General features: G+C 59.5%; 1 protein-coding gene across 1 annotated transcript in view; it reads right to left on the reverse strand.

Moving 5' to 3' along the window:
* Nucleotides 1-19,926, reverse strand: part of LOC123029666 (protocadherin gamma-C3-like) — a 41,229-nt gene that overhangs the window by 1,829 nt on the left and 19,474 nt on the right. Inside the window, exons 3-4 of the mRNA XM_044442846.1 lie at nucleotides 14,661-14,719; nucleotides 6,451-6,539 (exon numbers count right to left, since the gene is read on the reverse strand). Coding sequence (XP_044298781.1) covers nucleotides 6,451-6,539; nucleotides 14,661-14,719 — 148 coding nt within the window. The remainder of the gene's footprint in view (nucleotides 1-6,450; nucleotides 6,540-14,660; nucleotides 14,720-19,926) is intronic.

Genomic DNA, 19,926 nt, shown 5'->3' on the forward strand with positions numbered 1-19,926 from the left:
TGTGCAAATATTCATCCCTGATTTGAGACATGAAGCACTGCTTCCATTTCTTTCCCGGTGGAGCTTAACTTCCTTATTTTTTTGAGAGATTCTGCCCTGTATTTGAGCAGAAACCTGTCGTCAGAAGCCAGTTTTCTGCAGGAGAAGAGCTACTGGCACAAAGATTTGTGCTTAGCTTGCAGTATGGCATTGCACAAATTGAAAACATGCCCAGCACAGAAAACAGAAAGGCACTTTCAGGATGAGCAAGCAGAGCAAACCCCCTCAAGACGTGAACGCCGAACTCCCAGGAGCGGGTGCCTGTGCCAGACCTTCCTGGGTTCCTGGGAATGGCTCCAAATGCAAAGGAAGAGGGGAAGGGAGCAGAAGCGGGGCTGCTTGTGGGATCAAAAGCATCGCTCTGCGCCCTCCCTGCGGCACCGGATTTGGCCAGCGAGGCCCAGCTGTTCTTGCGCAGCCTGGACCGCGAGCGGGCGACGTTCCGCTTCTCCTCATTCCTGCTGCTTTTCTTGCACTGGAGTGTGAAGCTCTCCATTTGCAACAGACGGTTTAGAAGAGCTACAGACCCCTTTTACAATACGCTGCGATCAGACGCCGTTCCATAAGGGACACAGATGGACTCCTGGGGGCCGGGAACGTGCCCTTGTGGGGACTCAGCCGCCCGTGGGGTGGCCTCTTCCAGGGACTTGTTTCTGGAGCGCCTCCCGCCAGGGGCGAAGGAGCCACAAAAAAGGGGGCCTGGCTGGCCGCCCAAGCAAGACAGGGCCGTTCTCAGGTGCTGAGCTGGAGGGAGGCCCTCCCCGCCCCACACGGGCTTTCTCCTTTGGTAGGGACTACCCGCCTTGCCGGAAGTGCAGCCTCACGGCTGCCTCCCTTGCCCTGCACAATGCCCGCTGGCCTGGCCCGGGCCCTCTGCTCCAACGGCCCGCAGGGAGAGAAGACGGGCATCTCCGCAGGCGGGACGCCAACAGAGGCGGCCTCCTCTCCCTCGAGCGGAATTCCTGCTGGAGGAACGGGGGATCCCGCCCCCGCCTGAGCTGCGGCCTTCATTCCTCAGCGACGGCACCGCTGGGCGAGACCCGCCGGGGCCGGGGGACAGCTGGCGACTGCAACCCCCCCCCCCCCGGACAGGCATTCCACTGCCCCGTTGGGCCACGGAACGCCACCCCATCGTCCCCACGCCCACCCCGGGCCGTCTTGCTTCATCAGCTTAGATCTTAAAAGCCTTTTCCTTTTAACAAGAACCCCCCTCCCCCAAACATTGCGAGGCTGCAGAATTAAGCCCTTCAGGACTCCTAATTTTCCGTGGATGCTTTTATTCAGATCCGCGCCGTGCTCCGCTCCCTATCGGAGTGCCACAGGGAAAGGGCCCGGGGGACGTCTCTTTGATGTTTCCAAAGCCCCGGTTTTCTAATTCCTGGAAGGGACTCGGGCACTTCAAAGCCTGTGCATAATAAGGTCATCACTGCTCCCCTTCCACACAAAGCTCCTGGGCCATATGGACAGTCGCAGCCACGCCGATGGCTGGGGGTGGGATTGGCAGACAGCACCACCCGCGACTGGTCACCACAGTCTCTTGAGGATGCCTTCTGCATAACGAGAGAAAGGCACGGCAACCGGGGGTGGGGGCCCCACCTATTTGGCTCCCACTGCTGGATACCTGCACCCCCTCCTGGGCTTCCGGTGTCCCCAAGAAGCCATGCCAGTCTCCCCCCTCTTCCCCCACTATGCCTAGAAATGCCGGGCCTCCCCTGCTGCCGCCGCCGCTCAGTGCTCCTGTTTTCCCAAGAGCCCTTGGCATGCCAGGACGAAGCTGCGGCGCATCGTCCCGTGGAAACAAAGCCCCGGAGACGGACGGGGCTGCCTCCCGGGATCTCAGCGGCCGGCAGGGCCTGCCGCCGGGCATCCCTGCCTCCAGCTCGCGGGCCGAGCCGCCAAGATCCACAAGCGGCGCAGTTCCTCGGGGGAAAGCCCCGCTCCTCAGCGGGAGCACACTGCCATGCCCCGAACAGCGAGGAAGCCGTCGCGCTCCCGGCTGCACCAAGGGGCTCTGGGATGGGGGCCAAGCCCGGCCCCCTCAGGCACTGCGCACGGGAAGCGCAGCGGCACGGGGGTGGTCCTTGCTCCCTTTCGCGCTTGAGCAGCTGCCTGGCACGAGAAGACTCCAAGGTCGGGAGAAGCGGCGTTGGCCGGGGTGGGCCTACATGCGCAACGGGTGGGGGGGGTGCAGAAGCCTTTCCCCTGCTTGGCCCATGAAATGGGATGCTGGGAACCGGACTGAAAATTGCGCTCTGAAGGGCCACCTGAGAATGGACCGTCACCCCGGCTCAGTAACTGCCTGAGCAGGAGGAGACTCGGGAGCCCTTTGGGCGGGCGGGCGGGCGTGCTGGTGCCCACGAAGTGGTCCAAGTAGCTGCCGGGGCACTGCCGCAAGCCGGCTTGCACCGCACGCCTCCCCGTCCTTGGCAGGGCCTTCGCGACTGCTGAGACCCCCTCCCCCGGGGCAGCGTCCCCGGATCCTGCCCTACTGCGCACGCAGACAGGCTGCCCTGGTCTTCACCCACTTGTGACTCGGGGCCTCGGCATCCCTCGGGGCGCCTGCGGCGGCTGCTGCCTGGCTGAAGCTCCCCGGCCCCGGCCCTCGGGGCACCGCCTCCCGGTCCTCTCCCAGGTGCGGCAGGATCCCCAGTACTGGAAGCCCTTCCCCGCCCCACGGTCTGCCCTTCCCCCGGGCCTGGTGCCCCGCCACGGAGGGCGCCCCCCGTTGCTGCTCCCACCTCTGCCCCATTTCCTCCACACAGACTGGATGCCTGCCCCAGCCCGCGCCATCTGCCCCCGTGAATGAACAGATGCGGGTTCTATTCCACTCTGCCTCACTTGGGACTAAAACGCCACCCCACCCACGTCAAAGGTGTCCGTATATGCCCGCCCGCCCCCTGAGATCGGCGGGAGAGGCCCTTCTCCGGGAACCCTCCGTGAAGGATATTAGGAGGGTGAGTACCCAGAGGAGGGCCTTTTCTGTGGTGGCACCCAATCTATGGAATGCGCTCCCCAGAGAGGTCCCCCTGGCACTGTCATTATTTGCTTTGCGGCGCCAGGTGAAGACCTTTTTATTTAAAAGTTATTTTAACTGTTAATTTATTATTATTGTATTTATAGATTTTAATATATATAGTTGAGATGGTACCAGTTTTTAAATTATTGATTGTATTTTTATGTTTGGATATTGTGAGCCGCCCCGAGGCTTTGCTGCAATGGGGGCAGCATAGAAATGTTTTAAATGAATAAATAAAATAAAATAAAGGCGGAGATCCAGGCCCTTCTGCCACGAGCTTGGGTGTCTCCACCCCTCCGGCCCCCGCCCGCCCGCCCACTGTTGCTGCCGCCTCGGCAGGAGGCTGGGCCACGGCACCGGCCTGTCCTGCTTCGCCCCTCCTGGCCGGAGGGCGCCCCCGAGCCTGCTGCAGTGAGTGATCCAGCCCGCAAGGGGCCCGGAGTTCCCCAGCGCCAGGTGGCCCAGGAACCCCTGCGTGGGCTGCAAGGCACGCTCGCTGGAGCCCAGAGCGGAGCGCGGAAGATCCGTGGGCTGCTGCCCCCCAGAAACACTCCAAAGGGCCCCCGAGGGGGAGCAGGCTCCAAATGGCAGCCCCCCTCGCCCTGCGTGCCCCGTCCGGGGCTCGGCGGCTGGCGGAGGGCCACTTGTGGCCAGCAGCGCCTCTGCATGCTGGAGCCCGCATCCGGCCCGGAATGCGCCCGCTTGCAGGGAGAGCCGCCTGCTCCAACAGGGAGAGCCACCGCTCGGCCCCTCCCTCGCCTCCCGGTGACTAATTGCATTTCGCTTATAGGGACTGGCCATCTCTAGGATTACGCGCCGGGGTAGTTCATCATCCCCTACCAGTCTGAGTCACATGCCAGTTCAGCTGCACTGCCTGGACAGAAGCCGATTTTGCTTCCGCCGATGTGACATGTGGCACAGCCAAACCCTATTTATTCTGATGTCCCACTAAGTTCAACAGGGCGGAATCTGCCGTGAACAGGCTTACTAGCTGTGACTGGGTGATGCACCCTTTCCAGGGCGTGTGGGGTGCAGCGCGAAGCTCGGCATGGGAGGGAGGAGTAGAGGGCTTTCCCACGCGTCTCCTCCGCTCCTGCCTGTTCCCCGGCGCGGCCTCACGCCTGTTTCGACAGGCCCTGTGGCTCAGAGGGCTTCCTTGCCGGCGTTTCCGCCTGAACTTGCACGGGTTGCCCCACGACAGCGAGCGGCACTGGGCTGCGGGACTGTCCCACACCTGCGCGTGCTCTTGAGTGCGCTCCGTCGGCGGGCGAAGCCGCGCGAGGCGGGGGCGGGGGCTGGCCCATGCCGGAGCGCAGAACCAGCATTGAGGCCCAGTCTTGCCACAGAAGGCGGGAGCTGAAGGCTGAGCGGGTTTCAGGTTGCACGCAGGCATGCCGGGATGAAGGAACGGGGCCATGGCTAATCCCCCATTTGTGAAAATATAACATCCGGCTGTTTGCCAGACTTGTCTCCAGGCTTCGTTCGAACATGCAGCTTCTTGGCGTGGAGAGAAACTCGGCCGGAGAAGGTGGCTGTGAGGGGAAGGGCCTTCTCAGCCGTGGAGCCCCAGACATGGAACCAGCTCCCCAAGGAGCTCGTCGTTCCTTTTGGCGCCAGGCAAAAACCTTCTCAGTCATTCAATATTTTAACAGTTAATCATGCTAATTTTCATATTAGCTTTTTGTTCTGTTTAGATGTTGCTTTATTTTACTGCTGCCTGCACCCTGGATCGACCCGAACATTACTTCCAGGGATGTCTTGTGAGCCTGTCGTCGTCATCGTCATTTTAGTGCTGTTTTTAGACTGATTTATTATTCGTCTTTGCTTTTAATGCATTGTTCTTGATTTGTGCAATTCGATTATGTGAACAGCCTGGAGTGCCATCTCGACCAGCCAGTGGTATAGAAATTTGTTAATTAATTAAAGTAGACTGTATCACATTTACAAAGCCAGTGATCACTTTCAGGTTATCGTCTGGACCCACAACTATCCATGGGGAGATTCCCCGTAGAGCTGCAGCTGGGGAACGCAACTGCAGACAGTGAAGTCTCTCTTCCGATGGTGCAAATCCGCCTGGTTTAGGATCCCTCCGTAACCAGGATGGACTCTGAACCCTGCACAGAACCCGGCAAAGCCAACGCGAAGCGAACGCCTTGGCCTCATCGCCCCTTCCGTCTTAAGGCCCCGGCGGAAATGTGGACTCCATGGCGTGGCATCGGCCGCGGCTCCCTCCTCACCCTCCTCCGGCTTTATTCCCCGCCCAGAGCGCTTCCACTAATGCTGGATTAGAGCGAGCAGGCAGGCTGCCCTGCGCCTGTTAAAGGGAAAGGCGGCACTTTTCGCCACGGCCCTCACAAGCCTCCTTGGATGCCAACGGGCGGCTCGACTCGGGGCGGGACTGAGCCCACCGACGAGATGCCACTCAAGAACTGCCACAGGCCCCACGTCGAACGAGCATTTCTCCCTCTTGCTCCTCTTCCAAATCAGGGCATGCGACTTCCTTTCCCCGCAGAGGGATTTGAAGAGGTTTTGAACAGGCAGATTTTGAACAATATTTCAAAATATGCCCGTTCTGAAAGCTGAACTGATCCATCAATTAACCAAGAGGTTATCGATTGGTTGTCGGCCAGCCCTCCTCTAAACCTGCATGGAAGCTCCCTGCACGCTACATCGGGGCAGAGGGAATGCTGCCCCTTTTAGAAGGGGAAGAGGGTTTGCTTGCTTCCCTTCTGGGCCACCAGCAGCCTCGGGAGGGCGTCTTGCTCGCTGCAGCAGAGCGTTCAGGAAGTAATCCTGGTCTTTGTGAAGCAGTGAAATTGGATCTGGAGTTGCTGGGAGATAATGATAAACATATGTGCCTCCCAATCCAGTGTTTACAAAGACTCGTCGCAGAGCAGAGCTGGAGAGCCACATTTTTTTTCTCTTTCAAAAATGTAACATAAAGCACTCTAATTCCGAAGTGTCTCTCGCCCTCCTAACACAGCCTGAGCTCCTGTTGGCCCTGACTGTCTAATGAGGTTTTTTTGCGTAAGGTGACAAAATAAGGAAAGACGACTCTGTGAGAGTTACCTGAAATTGGCCCCAGGCCCCAGCCAGCGACATTCCAATGTCAACCCAAAATCTTGCATGTATTATAGCAAGATTACGGACATAGGAATCTACAAACGGGCTGCCGACCAGCCAAGCTTCCAACTGCTGCATAATTCTGCAAGAACGGCGCTGAAGCTTCAATGCGGCCTCTTTAAGAAGCACACGGAGGGAAGCCCGCTCAGCTCCCTTGCCTCCCACTCCAAATTTTTCACAGTTTTGCATAAACTTTTACAAGCAGGCACACAAAATGCTTTTGCAGAGCTCCAAGTCATGCAATTCGCATCATGGAAACAGCAGGCACTGACCGTTTGCTGAAGCCAGGATCATGGCCTGGAGCATTTCGGTATCAAACTGGTTGTTCGGCCATGTCCCATTTTCATCTCCATTCTGTGACCTACAGAGAAAAGGGGAAAGCGGAGCGTTAGAAGTGGTCCAGGGGAGCAGGCGGCGTGCATGGAGAGCGGTCCTCCTTCCCATCAGATCCCGCAGGGTTTCTCGGCCCTCCCGACCTGGCACCCTCTGCCTGCATCAGCTCCCACTCCCATCATCCTCAGCCAGCTTGGCCAAGGCAGACGGGCGGCTGGAGCGGGGGGAGCCCCAGACACACCTGGAGGGCTGGCTCAGCCTGAGCATTGAGCAGCAACGCAACGCAAAGGAGTGGCTGGCTATTTGGCGGGACTGGTGCCTGCGGGTGAGCTGGGACCCGATGCCAGTGGGGGCCGCTTGGACGGGTGGCTCAGGCAGACAAAGCAGAGCCGCTGTGCCAGTAGCTTTTGGGTACCGGACTCTCAAAAGAAGGAGGGGGCGGCAGAGGATGAGCTGGCCGGATGGAGTCACGGAAGCAGTTGGCGTGAGCTTGGGTGGACTCCGGGGGATGGTGGAGGCCTGGAGGAGTGCTGTCCATGGGGTCGCGATGGGTCGGACATGACTTCGCGACTAAAAACAACAACAACAACAACTCTCCTGATGCATGGAGGAGCCAACTGTGCCAAGCACCTTGCAGCTTTTCTGCCCCATTTCTGGAGGGGATCCTGGCCAAACCTCGCCTGACTGCTCAGAAGCTCAGGACTCAAAATGACGGCTTCCGCAAGGCTTCATTCTGAGTCAACGCTCACAAGGGCTCCAGTCCAAGCAGCTACTTCCACTGCCCAGAATCAGTCCCGCAATAAGTTCAGGAATGCGCACATATCTGGACATGTACAGAGTATTTTTGCCAACGATGAGTAATGGCAGATCAGTTGCAGGCACGTTGGATTAGAAGGCTGGAATTCCATGCTGGGGCGTAAGGTCCGAGTGGGTTTTGTGACCGACCACCTCTTTCTCAAAACCACTAAATGGATTTCATTTTTTAGCAATGCCCACACAATGCCAAGCAGAAGGAGCGCCCCTCCCCCTCGCGAAGCTCTGCCTCCTGCAAGAGACGCAACCGGGTCGCCGCACCGCCGGTCTCTCGCCTCGGGTAAAGGCCAGCTGGGCGTGCAAAATGAGCAACATCCCCGAATCAAGGTGCCCCGGCAGACCCCCGAGGCCACCAACACACTGCACACTGTGCCTGCTTTAGCATTTCTTTCTGGGCAGTCATTTGAGCGCCGAAGCTCCAGCATTTGAACGTTTTGCCGTCCGCTTCTGGCCCCGACGTGCAGGCAGCCCCGGTGTGCGTGCTCGGCAGTCGGCCCCGCTGATGTAGGACAGGTGGACCGCCAAGAGCGCGGGGCCCCAAAGCGCTCCCTCCCCCTCCGTGGCTGGGGCAGAGCCTGCCTCCTTGTCTCCGTGCGCCCTCCTCCGGGGCAAGCGCACGGAGGTGCAAGCCAGAGAGGAGAGCCAAGAAGACACACCAATCAGGCTCAAGAAAGGGCGGGCAGGGATGCGTCGGAGAACAGTGCGGTGCCCACCGTCCGGGTGAGAGAGATGCCGTCGCTCTGCGAGCCCTCGTTGTTAATTCCGCGCATGGCAAAGCGCTCTTGCTTCCTGTTGCTGATGGTATGAGCCATCAAGTCGTCCCTGACTTACGGCGTCCCGAGCAGTGAACGTCTCCAACGCATCCTGCTCCACAGCCCTGCTCAGCTGTTGCAAACCGGTGGCTTCCTTGATGGCCCTGATCCATCGCTTAGCAAGTCCTCCTCCTCCTCTTCCGCCTTCTGCTTTCCCTAGAAGGACTGCCCTCCCCAGGGAGTCCTGCCTTCCCATGAGGGCTCAAAGCACACCCGCCTCAAGAGGCAAAAGCCACTTTGGCTTCCCGGGAGAGGCCCGGCTGGGTTCGCAGTGTGCCAGCCACCAGCCACATCGCTCCCTCCGACCGGCCTCCCACGCTGTCCGGCTCTCGCCGCGCACACAGCGACTGGGAGGCGAGCGGGCGGGTGAGCTTGGCCTCGGTCCCCAGGGAAACAGGCTCATGCCGGAGGATATTCCCAGTTCCTTCCCTGCTGCCCTTCCGAGTCACCGCCTCCTTCGTATTTCTTGGCTGCAGCCTTGTGTTTCTTGGCTGCCACTGATGACTGAGCCACGGCATGCGAAGCTTTCGCAATTTCAGTTTCTTCACTGTGACCTTATAGCTGTGCAATTCAGAACTTTTGTTTTCTTAATGTTCAGCTGCAGCACTGCTTTGGCTTCGGCATTTTTGTCTTTCACATACAGAATAAACAGTCAGGGAGATTAAATGCAGCCTTTCTGGACACCTTCGCTTACAGGGAAACCTTCCGTTTTTTCCACACTCTTCCCTAAAGGCAGCTTCTTGTCTGTTCACCAGACTGCTTTCTACTTCCCTTTGTTTTCTCCTGCATGGACAGCGAGTGTCCCTGTTTGTCTTTCAGCGTTGCTCATCTAGGGCTGAATTTCCCTCTGATTTCTTGGACCTTCCAGAAGATTCTGTGCCCTGGGGGGAGGGGGCCCCGGCTTGCAAGAGGTGGCTGGGGGGCGGGTGCTGCTGGCTGGGCGAAACGGACCATCCAGCAAGGTCCTTCCTCCTTGCACTGCGAGGGAGGCAAGAGGCCTCTGAGGGCCCATCACACGCAAACCAGTCCGTGCAGGCGGGTCACCAGGCCAAGCGAAAGGAACCGGCCAAGCGCGCAGGGCGGCTGATGCCTGCGCTCGCCTCCAAGCCCCTGCAGAGCTTCCACACGCAGGAGGAGGAGGAGGGGAGGGAAGGGGCTCTTTCCCCCCCACTCACCGAGTACAGCCTTTCCCTCCAAGCCCCTCCACGGCTCGGTGGGGCAGCCAGTGCAGCCGGCACCCTGGCAGTTTCCATGGCAACATGCTGCATCGCAGATGCTTCATCCGAGGAAGCATCATCGCCGGCCGGCCGGCCGGATCGACTTTGTAGAGTGCCTCTGCAGGTTCTCGGGGAGCAGGCTGGGGGGGGGGGGCGGTGTAGCCTAAGGCAGCCTTCGGAGGAGGGAGCCCCAAAGCCGGGCACCCCGTCCCTCGCGGCCCCAGGACCAGCTGCGCACCCTGCCTCCCCGCCCCCACCCTGGGCGAATTTGGGGCCTTGGAGAAGGCATCTTCCCCTGGCCAGGCACCGGGGGCCGCCGAGCACCTGCACGGCCTTGTGGGCACTCCATGGGGGCAAACGCCAAGAAGTGCTGGGGTTCAAAGGCGGGCGGCATTCTGGGGGGCAGGGGCTGGAGGGGACTTTTTGCCCCTGGCAGTGGACCCGCCCTTCGCCACGGACTCGGACCAGAGAGGGCTCCCCTGTGGCGCCTTCGCAGACTGTGGGGAGCGCCGGGTGGGTCCCCAGGGCTCCGTCCTGGGCCCCGGGCTCTTCGGCCTTTTCCTGGTCGACTTGGCTGAAGAAGTGCAGTGAACACGGATGAGACTTGCAAACGACACAGCACTGAGAGGGACAGCTAACGGCCCGGAGGATGGGGCCCATTTCAAAGGTTGAGGCGCTGAAAGCATCCGAAGGAATTCAGTTCCACAGGGACCAATGCCAAGTTCTGCTCCTGGGAAAAGGGAACCGGTCGCCGTTCCAAGATGGGGAATGCCCCCCAGTGCTGCAAGTGAGGGGGGCCGTGGGATTGTTGCAGATCGCAGGCTGGACACGAGTCCACAGCACGAACAGCCGCCCATGGGGCGAAGGCTTTTCGGCTGCACTGAGGGCAGGGCCCCTCCCAAGCCACGGGAAGCACTTGCTCCCGGTGCTCAGGGGCGTTCTGCTCATCCTGAACGCCGTGTCCAGGCACCGTGGTTAAGAAAGATGCAGGCGGAGCGGGGTCATCTTGGAGAAGGGCAACCGGTAGGGTCTGGATACTGGAAAATTGGTTTTGGGGAGCTGGAAGAGCCGAGTCCGCTTAGCCTGGAGAGGACTGACGGGGATTTTGCTCTTGCTGGCGCGACATGCCATCAAGGCGTCCCTGGTGTGGCCACGCCATGCACAAAAGCCCTCCGTGGCCGCTGCCCTGCTCGGCTTCCTCTGGGGAGTCGGTCCGTCCCTGTTTCCTTCCATCGTCTCCTTCTTGAGGGTGATCGAGCGGCTGTCACTGAGAGAGGGCCAGGGCCTCTTCGGGCTCATCAGCTCAAGTTACAGGAAGCCACGCTCTGGCTGAGCATCAGGAACAGTTCCCTGCCTGAGCAGGACTCCAAGGAACGCAGGCACGGAGCTCGCTCGGGAAGCCGCCTGGGAGCGCTGCCTTTCCTTGGAGCCCTGTGCTGAGCCAGGCCCTGCCTGGCCGGCCTCCGTGGTCCCTCCCTACTCCACTGTCCCACGATCCTGTGCCACCTGAGCAGGTCAAGGAGACCCTCAAGGAGGCTTCCCCACCTAACGCCCTCCAGATGTTTTGACCTCCCGGCATTCCTCACTGTTGGCCATCCTGGCTTGGGCTGATGGGAGATGAAGTCCAGATGGGCAGTGCGGAAAACAAACAAACAAAGCCTCTGGAGAGCACCGGCCTGGGGAAGGGCCCCCGAGAAGAAGACGCCCTGTGCCTAGCACGGTTCCAAGCGCTGGGCTGGCACTTCTGGGAAATTTGGGAGGTGGAAGAGAAAGGCTGCTGGCTGGTGGGCGGGGGGGGGGGGGGGGGGGGCAGATCTCCCGCTTCCCTTTCTGGAAGAGCAGTGGCCTCAGCAGTTTCTTTGTGCTTCAAGCCACGCGGAGGGGAGGAAGGGCCTACGGCGGGTGCTGGCAGCCGTCAGCGGAGGAAGGCTGCATTCTTGGGAGAAGGAGGGGGCGCTTTCCTGGCTGCTTCTGGAAGAGCCGGGCAGGGATGGGGGCTCTTTTGTGGCCAGTCGGCTTGCTTTCAGTGGTCACTTCCACAGTTGTTTTGAGCTTCCCTGTGCATATTTTTATTGAAGGCGCATGAAGTATTAGACGGAATAACAACAACAACAAAAGCAGGGGACGAAGGATCGCCTTCAGCGAGAAACGACGGCTGGCTGGCGCAGGGAGTGTCTGAGGACGGCAGAAAAGGCCATGGGACTCCGGCTGTGGAGGGCAGGGAAGCCATGATCCCACCTGCCGGGCTGCCCCGAGCCCCACTGACCCGCACCCCCCGCTGGCTCCTCCTGGCACCGCCTGCGTCCCCATAGCCATCACACAGCCTTTGGCCAAGGGGGCAGGAAGGGTCACCTGCTGAGACTCTGCTCGGAGAAAACCCGCCTCGCTTCGTGCAGAGCCTCACCATCTGGCTGTGCAGAAATCCGCAGGCAAGTCCCACGTGCCACAGGCTCCCGGACGGGGAAGCCGCTTGTGCCGCGAAGCCACGATGTGCCGACAGAGGGTCGGGCTCACCGGGGTCGCCCGCCCCCTGCCTGGTTACCCTGCTAGTGTCCGAGGAGACACCCGGCCGGGTGGACTGGCCTCCTTTCCCCACCACGGTCACGAGGCTTCCTCAGCTCCCTGCAGCTCTCTGTCCCTTCTCCTTTCTTTCCGGGAGACTGTCAAGCTCGGCCTGGCAGCCGGGATCCCAATCCCTGTCGGTGGCTGGCAAACTTTTAAAGCAGGCTTTTGCGTAAACAAGACTGCTTTCCCTTTGCTCAAGTCACACTTGCACAACAGCAGGAGTTGCACAACTGTGGCGATCAGGGCCCTGGTGGTGCTGGCACGGCAACGCTGCAGGATGCCCAAGCACGGCCCATCTCGGTCCTGGGCCTTGATCAGTGGAGGGCCCAAAGAGACCTGCTCTCTCCTTGCTTTCTCTCGACCGCTGCCCGGGTGTGAGCAGTATTTGCGCGCAGCACGGGGCTGGTGCGATGCACACCCTCTTCCTGGTGAGAGCCTCTTCGAGGAGAGGAGGGCTGAAGCTGAGCGCCTCGAACGTTTCCCCCGTGGCTCCATCTGCATGGCGAGCACACAAGCGCACCAGGCCCTCTCTCCTGCAGAAAGGGGTTTGGGCAGGGAGCTCCGGGCCCCCTTTAAGCGGCATTTTGGCAAGGGACGGGGCGCGTTCAGCCAGGAGCAAAAGGCCACAGCAGAGCAGAATACAGCGATCGATCGCTCTCCCTCCTTGCATTTTCAGCGACTGCCTGGCAGCAGGAGGAGGCGAGGCACGCTTGCAATCTGGTTTCAAACCTCCAGCATTGCATTGCAAATGAAGAACAGCAGCCCTTCACTGGCTTGCTTGGGAGAGGAGAGGAGAATGGGGCCGCTGAAGGGCAGCTGAGAAGAGGAAATGCATCTGGCAGCATTTCCCCTCTTGCTTGCATGATCTCCACACCAGGAGAGGCTCCACCGGCTCTGGGAGGTCAAGGAGGCCGGCCTGGAGGAGAAGCTGCAGCCCGGCAGCATCCCCCTTCTGGAGCGACATCGTGGGCGCCTCCTGACAGGGAAAGCTAGTGGCCCATTGCCCTTGTCGGGGACACCCCGAAAATCGGAGGGCCCCCTGCGGAGGAGCAGCGGAGGAAAGGATGCTCCGAGCACGAACAACACTGGGGCGGGTGAGGCTGGGAGAGGCGGCCCTTTCCCGACAGGGCTCTTCCGAGTTCAGCAGCTGCCGGATGAGGCAGGAATGCCGTGGGGAGGGTCTCTGTGTCATTCCCTCCCCAGGCAAGAATCGCCTTCCTGTGCAAAATTCCACTTGTATTAAGGTGCTCCACTCAGAAAAAATACTGGAAATCGTACAGATGTCTGGATGGCCATCTCTGAGGAGACTCAGCATCTCAGCTCCTCCGCCTGGTTCTGGCCTTGAGCAGGGCGTCCCCCCCGCGCCCCCGCCAATTCCTGCGTGCAGCCACAAGCCAGACTGGGATCCCATCATGGTCCCAGTGTGGATCGGGGGCTCGGCACCTCAGCAGCGCTCCTGCAAACGGCCCATTCAGTCAGTCAGTCAGTCCTCATTTTGTATCCCACCCTTTACAGGGCCTCAGGGTAGCAATAATATAAAGAATGCACAGCATCACAATAATATATAAAATCAATATTAAAAACAATACTAACTTTTAAAATGCTGGGAAATAAAAAAAAAGGGTTTGGCCTGGCGCCAAAATGGAAAAAGTGTTAGTGCCAGGTGAGCCCCTCTGGGGAGCCCTTTCTACAGCTGGGGCGCCACCCCGAGAAGGCCCTTCTCCAGAGAGCCCCTCTTCTGGCCGCCTTCAGAGGGGGCTCCCGAAGAAGGACCTCCGCTCCCGACCTTAGAGGCTGGGCAGGCGCTGTATGTATGGAAGGAGGCGCGCCTTCAAATGTCCAGGCCCCGGGCCATTTAGGGCTGCATGCATCATCACCAGCACCTCCAACTGGAAGCCGGTGCAGAGGGTGCAGGACAGGCGTTATATGCGAACATCTCCCAGGCCCTGCTGGCAGCCTGGCCGCTCTGCTCTGAACCAACGGAAGGACCCGTCTCCAAGGGCAGCCCCACGCCGAGCGCGTTCCGGCAGCCCAGTCGCGCGGGAACCAGAACGTGGGTCACTGATCCTTTTCGGTGGTGCAAACTGCAGGCACGGCCCCTCCTGCCCAGGCGAGAGCCGCCTCTGGGCGCCTCCAGGAGCCTTGGCACCCCAGGGCAGGGTCACGCAGCTCGGAAGGGGTGGCCTGACCCGGGAACGCGGGTGGCTGGGTGACGGCGCCGAGCCAGCCGGACTTCCTCGCGTTGGATGCATCTGCCTGGCCCGTCCTCGGGCTCGGGCTCAGGAGCGCGGAGTCGGCTCTTGGGCCACTCCAAGCCGAAGCGCCTGGACGCAGGGCCAGCACGGGGGTCAGTGTGGCCGGACGCTGGCCGAGGTTCACCCCATGCCAGCCCCGATGCATTGTAATGCGTGTGCTGCACACGCATGCGCACACACACACTGCCTTTACAACATTTCCAGCACAGGGTGTAACAGTTCATAAAGCACAGAAGTTCAGCGATCAGCAGAACAGTGGCAGGCAGTTCTGCTATGGAAGGATGGCAATTTTAGCACCGTTTGTGGGAAACGGGGTACCATAGAATGAGCAGCAGGCAAGAACTGCCTCCCAACTAAAAACCCAGCGAGGAAGCAGGGGAGAGCCAAACCCACAGCGCCGCTTTCAGAAATATTTCCAGCGCACACCTAAGGACAGAGCTGAAATCAAGGTGCGCCTGGGCAGAAGAAGAGGGCAGGACTCACTCACCCGCTGGTTCCTGGTCTCTGCGCCTGAGAGAAACGCCAGTCCGTGTTGGGTTGTGCTTGCTGCAAGAAGAAAAAAGAAAGTTCAGTGTAAACATGCTGGTCTCACACGCAAACACACCTGGCTTGCTGTCTGGCCACAGAGCAAGGGACCCGGCGGCCAGGACGGCCACAGAACGAGGACGCGCTCTCACCGACAGGCCGGCCACCACCCATCACATGCTCCAAAGCACCTCCACGCTTAGGTGGCAGGGCAAGAAAATGCTGCCATGGTCTGGAAGAGGAGGCGCTTCTCCGTAATGGCAGCGAAGTGCGAAATGAGCTCGAAGGGGCTTCATTTAAACTGGGAACACACGACTGGGCGTAATGAGCCGAGTGGGGAAGCAAGATGGCCTGCCGCCAGGAGAGACCTGCCCCAGCCTCCAACATCCGAAATGGCAACAGGATTTCCTAATGTATCCTTTTTTCCTACACAGGCCTATGGAAGACTCCGTTTCCCCCGTTTCCTTTCATCGTTTGCTGCATGGGTGTTTTTGGAGCACTGCGATATTCTTCATCCACTGAGATTAAAAATTCACTTTCCTACAATAATAATGTTTTCTTTAGCAGACACAACAGAAGACACAACGTAGTACTATATCCAGCTATTCCGAGCCAAGCATTGCTTTCCGCCCACGCCACGCCACACACTATTAGAACAATGGACAATCTGGAAATAAAGAAGCCCGCGAAACAGCACCACAAACACCCGTGTGACGGCTCCTTGTGAACACGGGGTGGGGGGGGCACGTGGCTCTTGGCACGCACCGCAAATGGCAAAATTTCACTGCTGCCCTCTCGCTGACCCTCCAGCTACAGTGCCTTCTAACAAAGGGAAGACGGGCACCCCACCACGTTCAGACGCGCGTTTCCTTGGATGTGGTGTGATAAATGGGGGGCTGAGATGCGGGCAAAAGGTGCGCTCACATCAGTGGGAAAACGCCAGCCGAGCGCCGTTCAGCCGGTCATTCTCCAACGGGATAGACTGCTCCCTCGCAGAGGGGCTTGTCCTACCAGCAACGGGAAGGAGCCCGGCGGTTTTGCAGGACCCCGGAAGAGGGCTGTAACAGGACAGGCTTGCAAATACCCCCCGATGTGGACTGCCATGGCCCCGATCTCAGGCGGAGATGTCCCTAAATCTCTCCTGTCCAAAATTACAATGCATATTATACAAGGAGCCATTCATTGAGCTGCATTTCCTTTCTCGGCCGTATCTATAATTTGGAGGCTACAATAATCAAAGCCAGAGTTCTAAATTTGAACACTTAAATGTAGGCCCTTATTTAAATGTATTTTAAGCACCCACAGCTCTCATTAACCTTCTTTTTAAATGAATTGCCTGAAGCCTAGAAAATGATGCTTGCCTTTTTCATTTCCTATATTTGGATTCAAGCATTCCAAAACAGGGAGTTTAAGCAACCCAGAAAATGAATACTCCATTTCCCAAAAAGCTCCAAAATGTCCATTTGGATTTTTTCATATGGTAGCAAAAGCAAGCGCCAGAATCATGCCGAGGCAAGAAATGCATGCAGCAAGGTTTGCAGGCAATCGACACAGAATGTCATGCATTGCAAAAACACTGCCTTTCTTTCCATGCGTATCTTCATATTTGTAACACAATTAAAAAAGAAAGAAGCAAAAGTGAACTAAGCTTTATTTTTAAAAATGGCATGTAAATCGTGTTGCTTTTCTGAAATGAGCTGCATTTGCCCCTTCTCTGCTTCCCAGCCCTGTGTCAACACAATGGGACATTTCATTGTGCAATGTATCCAAATCTTACACTTCTGATTCTCAGGGTTCCTACACAAAGGCCTTGACTCAGTATTGCGATGCTCAGAATCACGTTTGTTTATCTTATTTGTTTGTGTATTTGGCACTGCTTCTTAGCCTGCTTTTTAACCAAGCCTCTGGATATTACAATACAAACTACTGAAATAGCACCAGCAACTCCAAACTTCCTGTCTGAGGAAAACCAAATCACCGATTGCTACGCCCATTGCACAGATACCCGCTCAAGGCACGTGGTCTTCTCCGTTTTTCTTGACAAGTCACATCCTAAACTTGTGAGACCTTTGGAAGGCTTGGATTAAGCATTGATGGTGATGATGGTGATGATGATGATGCCTATGCTGCCCAGTGGGCAAAGCTCTCTGGGCAGCTGCCTCAGGCGCAGTCCTTGCAGGCACATCCCTGCAGGTTGCTCAAGCCGCCGGCCAAGGAACCATCTCCCCCTCTTCCCACCTCTTCCATGGTTTAACCCTCCAGCGCTCCTTCCCAGTTGGAACTGGGTCAGCGTCCCGGTCTAGCCAGTTCTTCCCGCCAGCATGTTAATGGGTCACACACAGGAGCAGGTCTGGACAGAGCTTATTTGCAAGGATGCTGGCCCTCACCGAGTTTTCTTAAACTGGCGCCCCCCACCGCTCTGCCCAAGCCTAGACCGTGCGCTTCCAGCTTTTGTTATTCTGCAAAGTGCCATGATGAAGGACATAAGGACGGCGATGGCACTGGTGAGGCCGGGTCACTCTACGGGTTTAGGAACCCCAGTCACCAGCTGCCTAGGGGATCCATCTGGGCCAGTGGGTGGCACACGTTCAAAAAGAGAGACACACTCCAGCTCCCCGGGCTGGCCCACGTGCACGTCCAGCATTTCCCCCCGGACGGCAGTGTGCTGGCAATGCCACCAAGCTGCCGCTTTGTCTTTCTCTCACCCCAACTCACCGCTTCCTCCAGGAAGCGAGGCAGCCAAACGGGGGTGGCGGGAGGGGCGGGAAGACCCACGCACGCATTCACTGCATAAAAGCCGGCCGCTCCTCAGAGGCCGGCGGGTGCACACCCTCACCCCTGTGGGGACAGGACCCACCCCTGCGCCACGCACACAGAGCTCTCGCGCAATGCCGTGTGGACGCAGGAGCTTCTCGGCCACCGCCTTCCCGCCTCTTACCGAGTCAGCAGGACTCTGCAGAACGCCGCCCGGCTGCTCGAAGGCCAGGATGCTCTCGGCGGTGGTGGAGCGAGCGAAGGGCTTGACAAAGAAGAAGTCTCCCTGCTCGGACATGGGGGAGAGGCAGGACTTGTAGTGCGGGGCACCGGCACCTGCCACCTCCAGGTACCTGATGAAGCCTTCTGGACTTGGGCGCCCGCAGAAGTTGAGGGTGGACTTCCGGTCCGGCCTCCGGTTGCAGCAGCGGGACGTCAGCCAGCTGGGCATGCAGAGGCCGGGGCGGAGGCAGCGGGCTCCCACGGCGGCCAGCATGACGCACGACACCAGCGAGATGGCCACGAGGGAAATGACGAGGAAGAGCGTCAGGTTGGGGGCGCGGGAAGGTGATCTGGGCAGGTGGTCCAGGGACCTGGAGAAGTCCTGCGCGGCACTGTCCTCCGCAGAGATCACAAGGACCAGCGAGGCGGAGAGGGAGGGCACCCCATTGTCCTGCACCTCCACCACCAGCCGGTGGGACATGCCGGGCTCCCGGAGGGCCCGGCTGACCCGGATCTCGCCCGAGTGGCGCTCCACCTTGAAGGCGGCGGCCTCGCCGGGCTCCTGCAGCAGGCGGTACGAGAGCCAGGCGTTGTGCCCGCTGTCCGCGTCCACGGCCACCACCTTGGTCACCAGGTGCCCAGGGTCCATGGGCAGCAGCACGGACTGGTGGAAGGAGGAGCCCTTGGGGACCTGCGGGTGCACGATCACGGGGGCGTTGTCGTTCTGGTCCAGGACGAAGAGGTGCAGCGTGGCCGTGCTGCTCAGCGGAGGGAAGCCCGCGTCTTTCACCTCCACCGCCACCTGGAAGACCTTCTCCTGCTCATAGTCCAGCACTCTGGAGGTGTAGAGGCTGCCGTTCTCTTGGTTGATGTGGAAATAGCTGGAAATGGGCAGGCCCTGCGTGCTGCTCTCGACAATGGAGTAGGACAGCTTGGAGTTGACGCCCACGTCCGGGTCAGAGGCCGACAGTGAAAAGACCAGAGTCCCCGGGGAGGCGTTCTCTTCCACGTGTGCAGTGTACGATGGAATGGAGAAGGTGGGCGCGTTGTCGTTGACATCAGACACCTGAATCAAGATGTTTTTCTGCGTGGATTTCTGGGGCACCCCCGAATCAGTTGCCTTGATTGTGATGTTGTAACCAGCGGCCTTCTCTCGGTCCAGGGGGCTACTGGTCACCAGCGAGAAGTGCCCCTTGAAGGAGGACACCAGCTTGAACGGGATGTGCCTCGTAATTTCCAGGTGGACTTGCCCATTCTCCTCGGAATCGCTGTCCTTCGCTTGGACGAAGGCGACGACCGTCCCCGTGGGTGCGTCTTCCAGCACGGGGCTGGAGAGGGAGGTCACCGCGATCTCCGGGCTGTTGTCGTTGACGTCCACCAGCTCCACCCGGATGTTGCAGTGGCCCTCCATGGCAGGGGAGCCCCTGTCCTTGATGTAGATGCCAATCTCGTAGGCGCTGGCCTCCTCGAAATCCAGCAGGGCTTTGGTCCTAATTTCCCCCGTCTGGGGGTCCAAGCTAAACAGGTCGAGCAGCTTCACAGGCGCGCTGTTGCTGGGCTTGAAGAAGTACTCGACGTCCCCATTGGGCCCCTCGTCCAGATCGGTGACGTTGAGCTTGGTCACGATGGTGCCCACTGGGACGTTCTCCTCCAAGTAGACCTTCGAGACGGGCGGCTCGCAGACCGGGGGGTTGTCGTTGGCGTCCAGGACATGGACGGTCACCTGTGTGGTGCCTGACTGGACCGGGTTGCCGCTGTCCAGTGCGGTCAGGGTCAGCTGGTGTGCGGCGGCCTTCTCCCGGTCCAGCAGCTTCTGCAGGACGATCTCCGGCATCTTGACCCCGTCGCCCCGGACGTGGATGCTCAGGGCGAAGTGCTCGCTTGGGCCGAGCTCGTAGGTGGCGACGGAGTTGGAGCCCGTGTCGGGGTCCTCGGCCGCCTCCAGCCGCAGGCGCGTGCCCGGGTTGGCCACCTCGGTGATCTCCAGGGAGACGGCCTCCTTGGGGAAGCGGGGCGCGTTGTCGTTCACGTCCAGGATCTCCACCTCCACCCGATGCAGCTGCAGTGGGTTCTCCAGCACGAGCTGCAGCGGGAAGGTGCACGTGGGGCTGGAGCGGCACAGCGCCTCGCGGTCCAGCCGCTCGCGCACCAGCAGCGCGCCGTCGGCCAGGCTCACCTGGAAGTAGCGCAGCATCTGCTCGCTGACCAGCTGCAGGCGCCGCGCGGCCAGGCTGCGCACGTCCACGCCCAGG

Source organism: Varanus komodoensis, unplaced genomic scaffold, assembly GCF_004798865.1.
Source record: "Varanus komodoensis strain SLA01 unplaced genomic scaffold, ASM479886v1 scaffold40, whole genome shotgun sequence".
Taxonomy (NCBI): domain Eukaryota; kingdom Metazoa; phylum Chordata; class Lepidosauria; order Squamata; family Varanidae; genus Varanus; species Varanus komodoensis.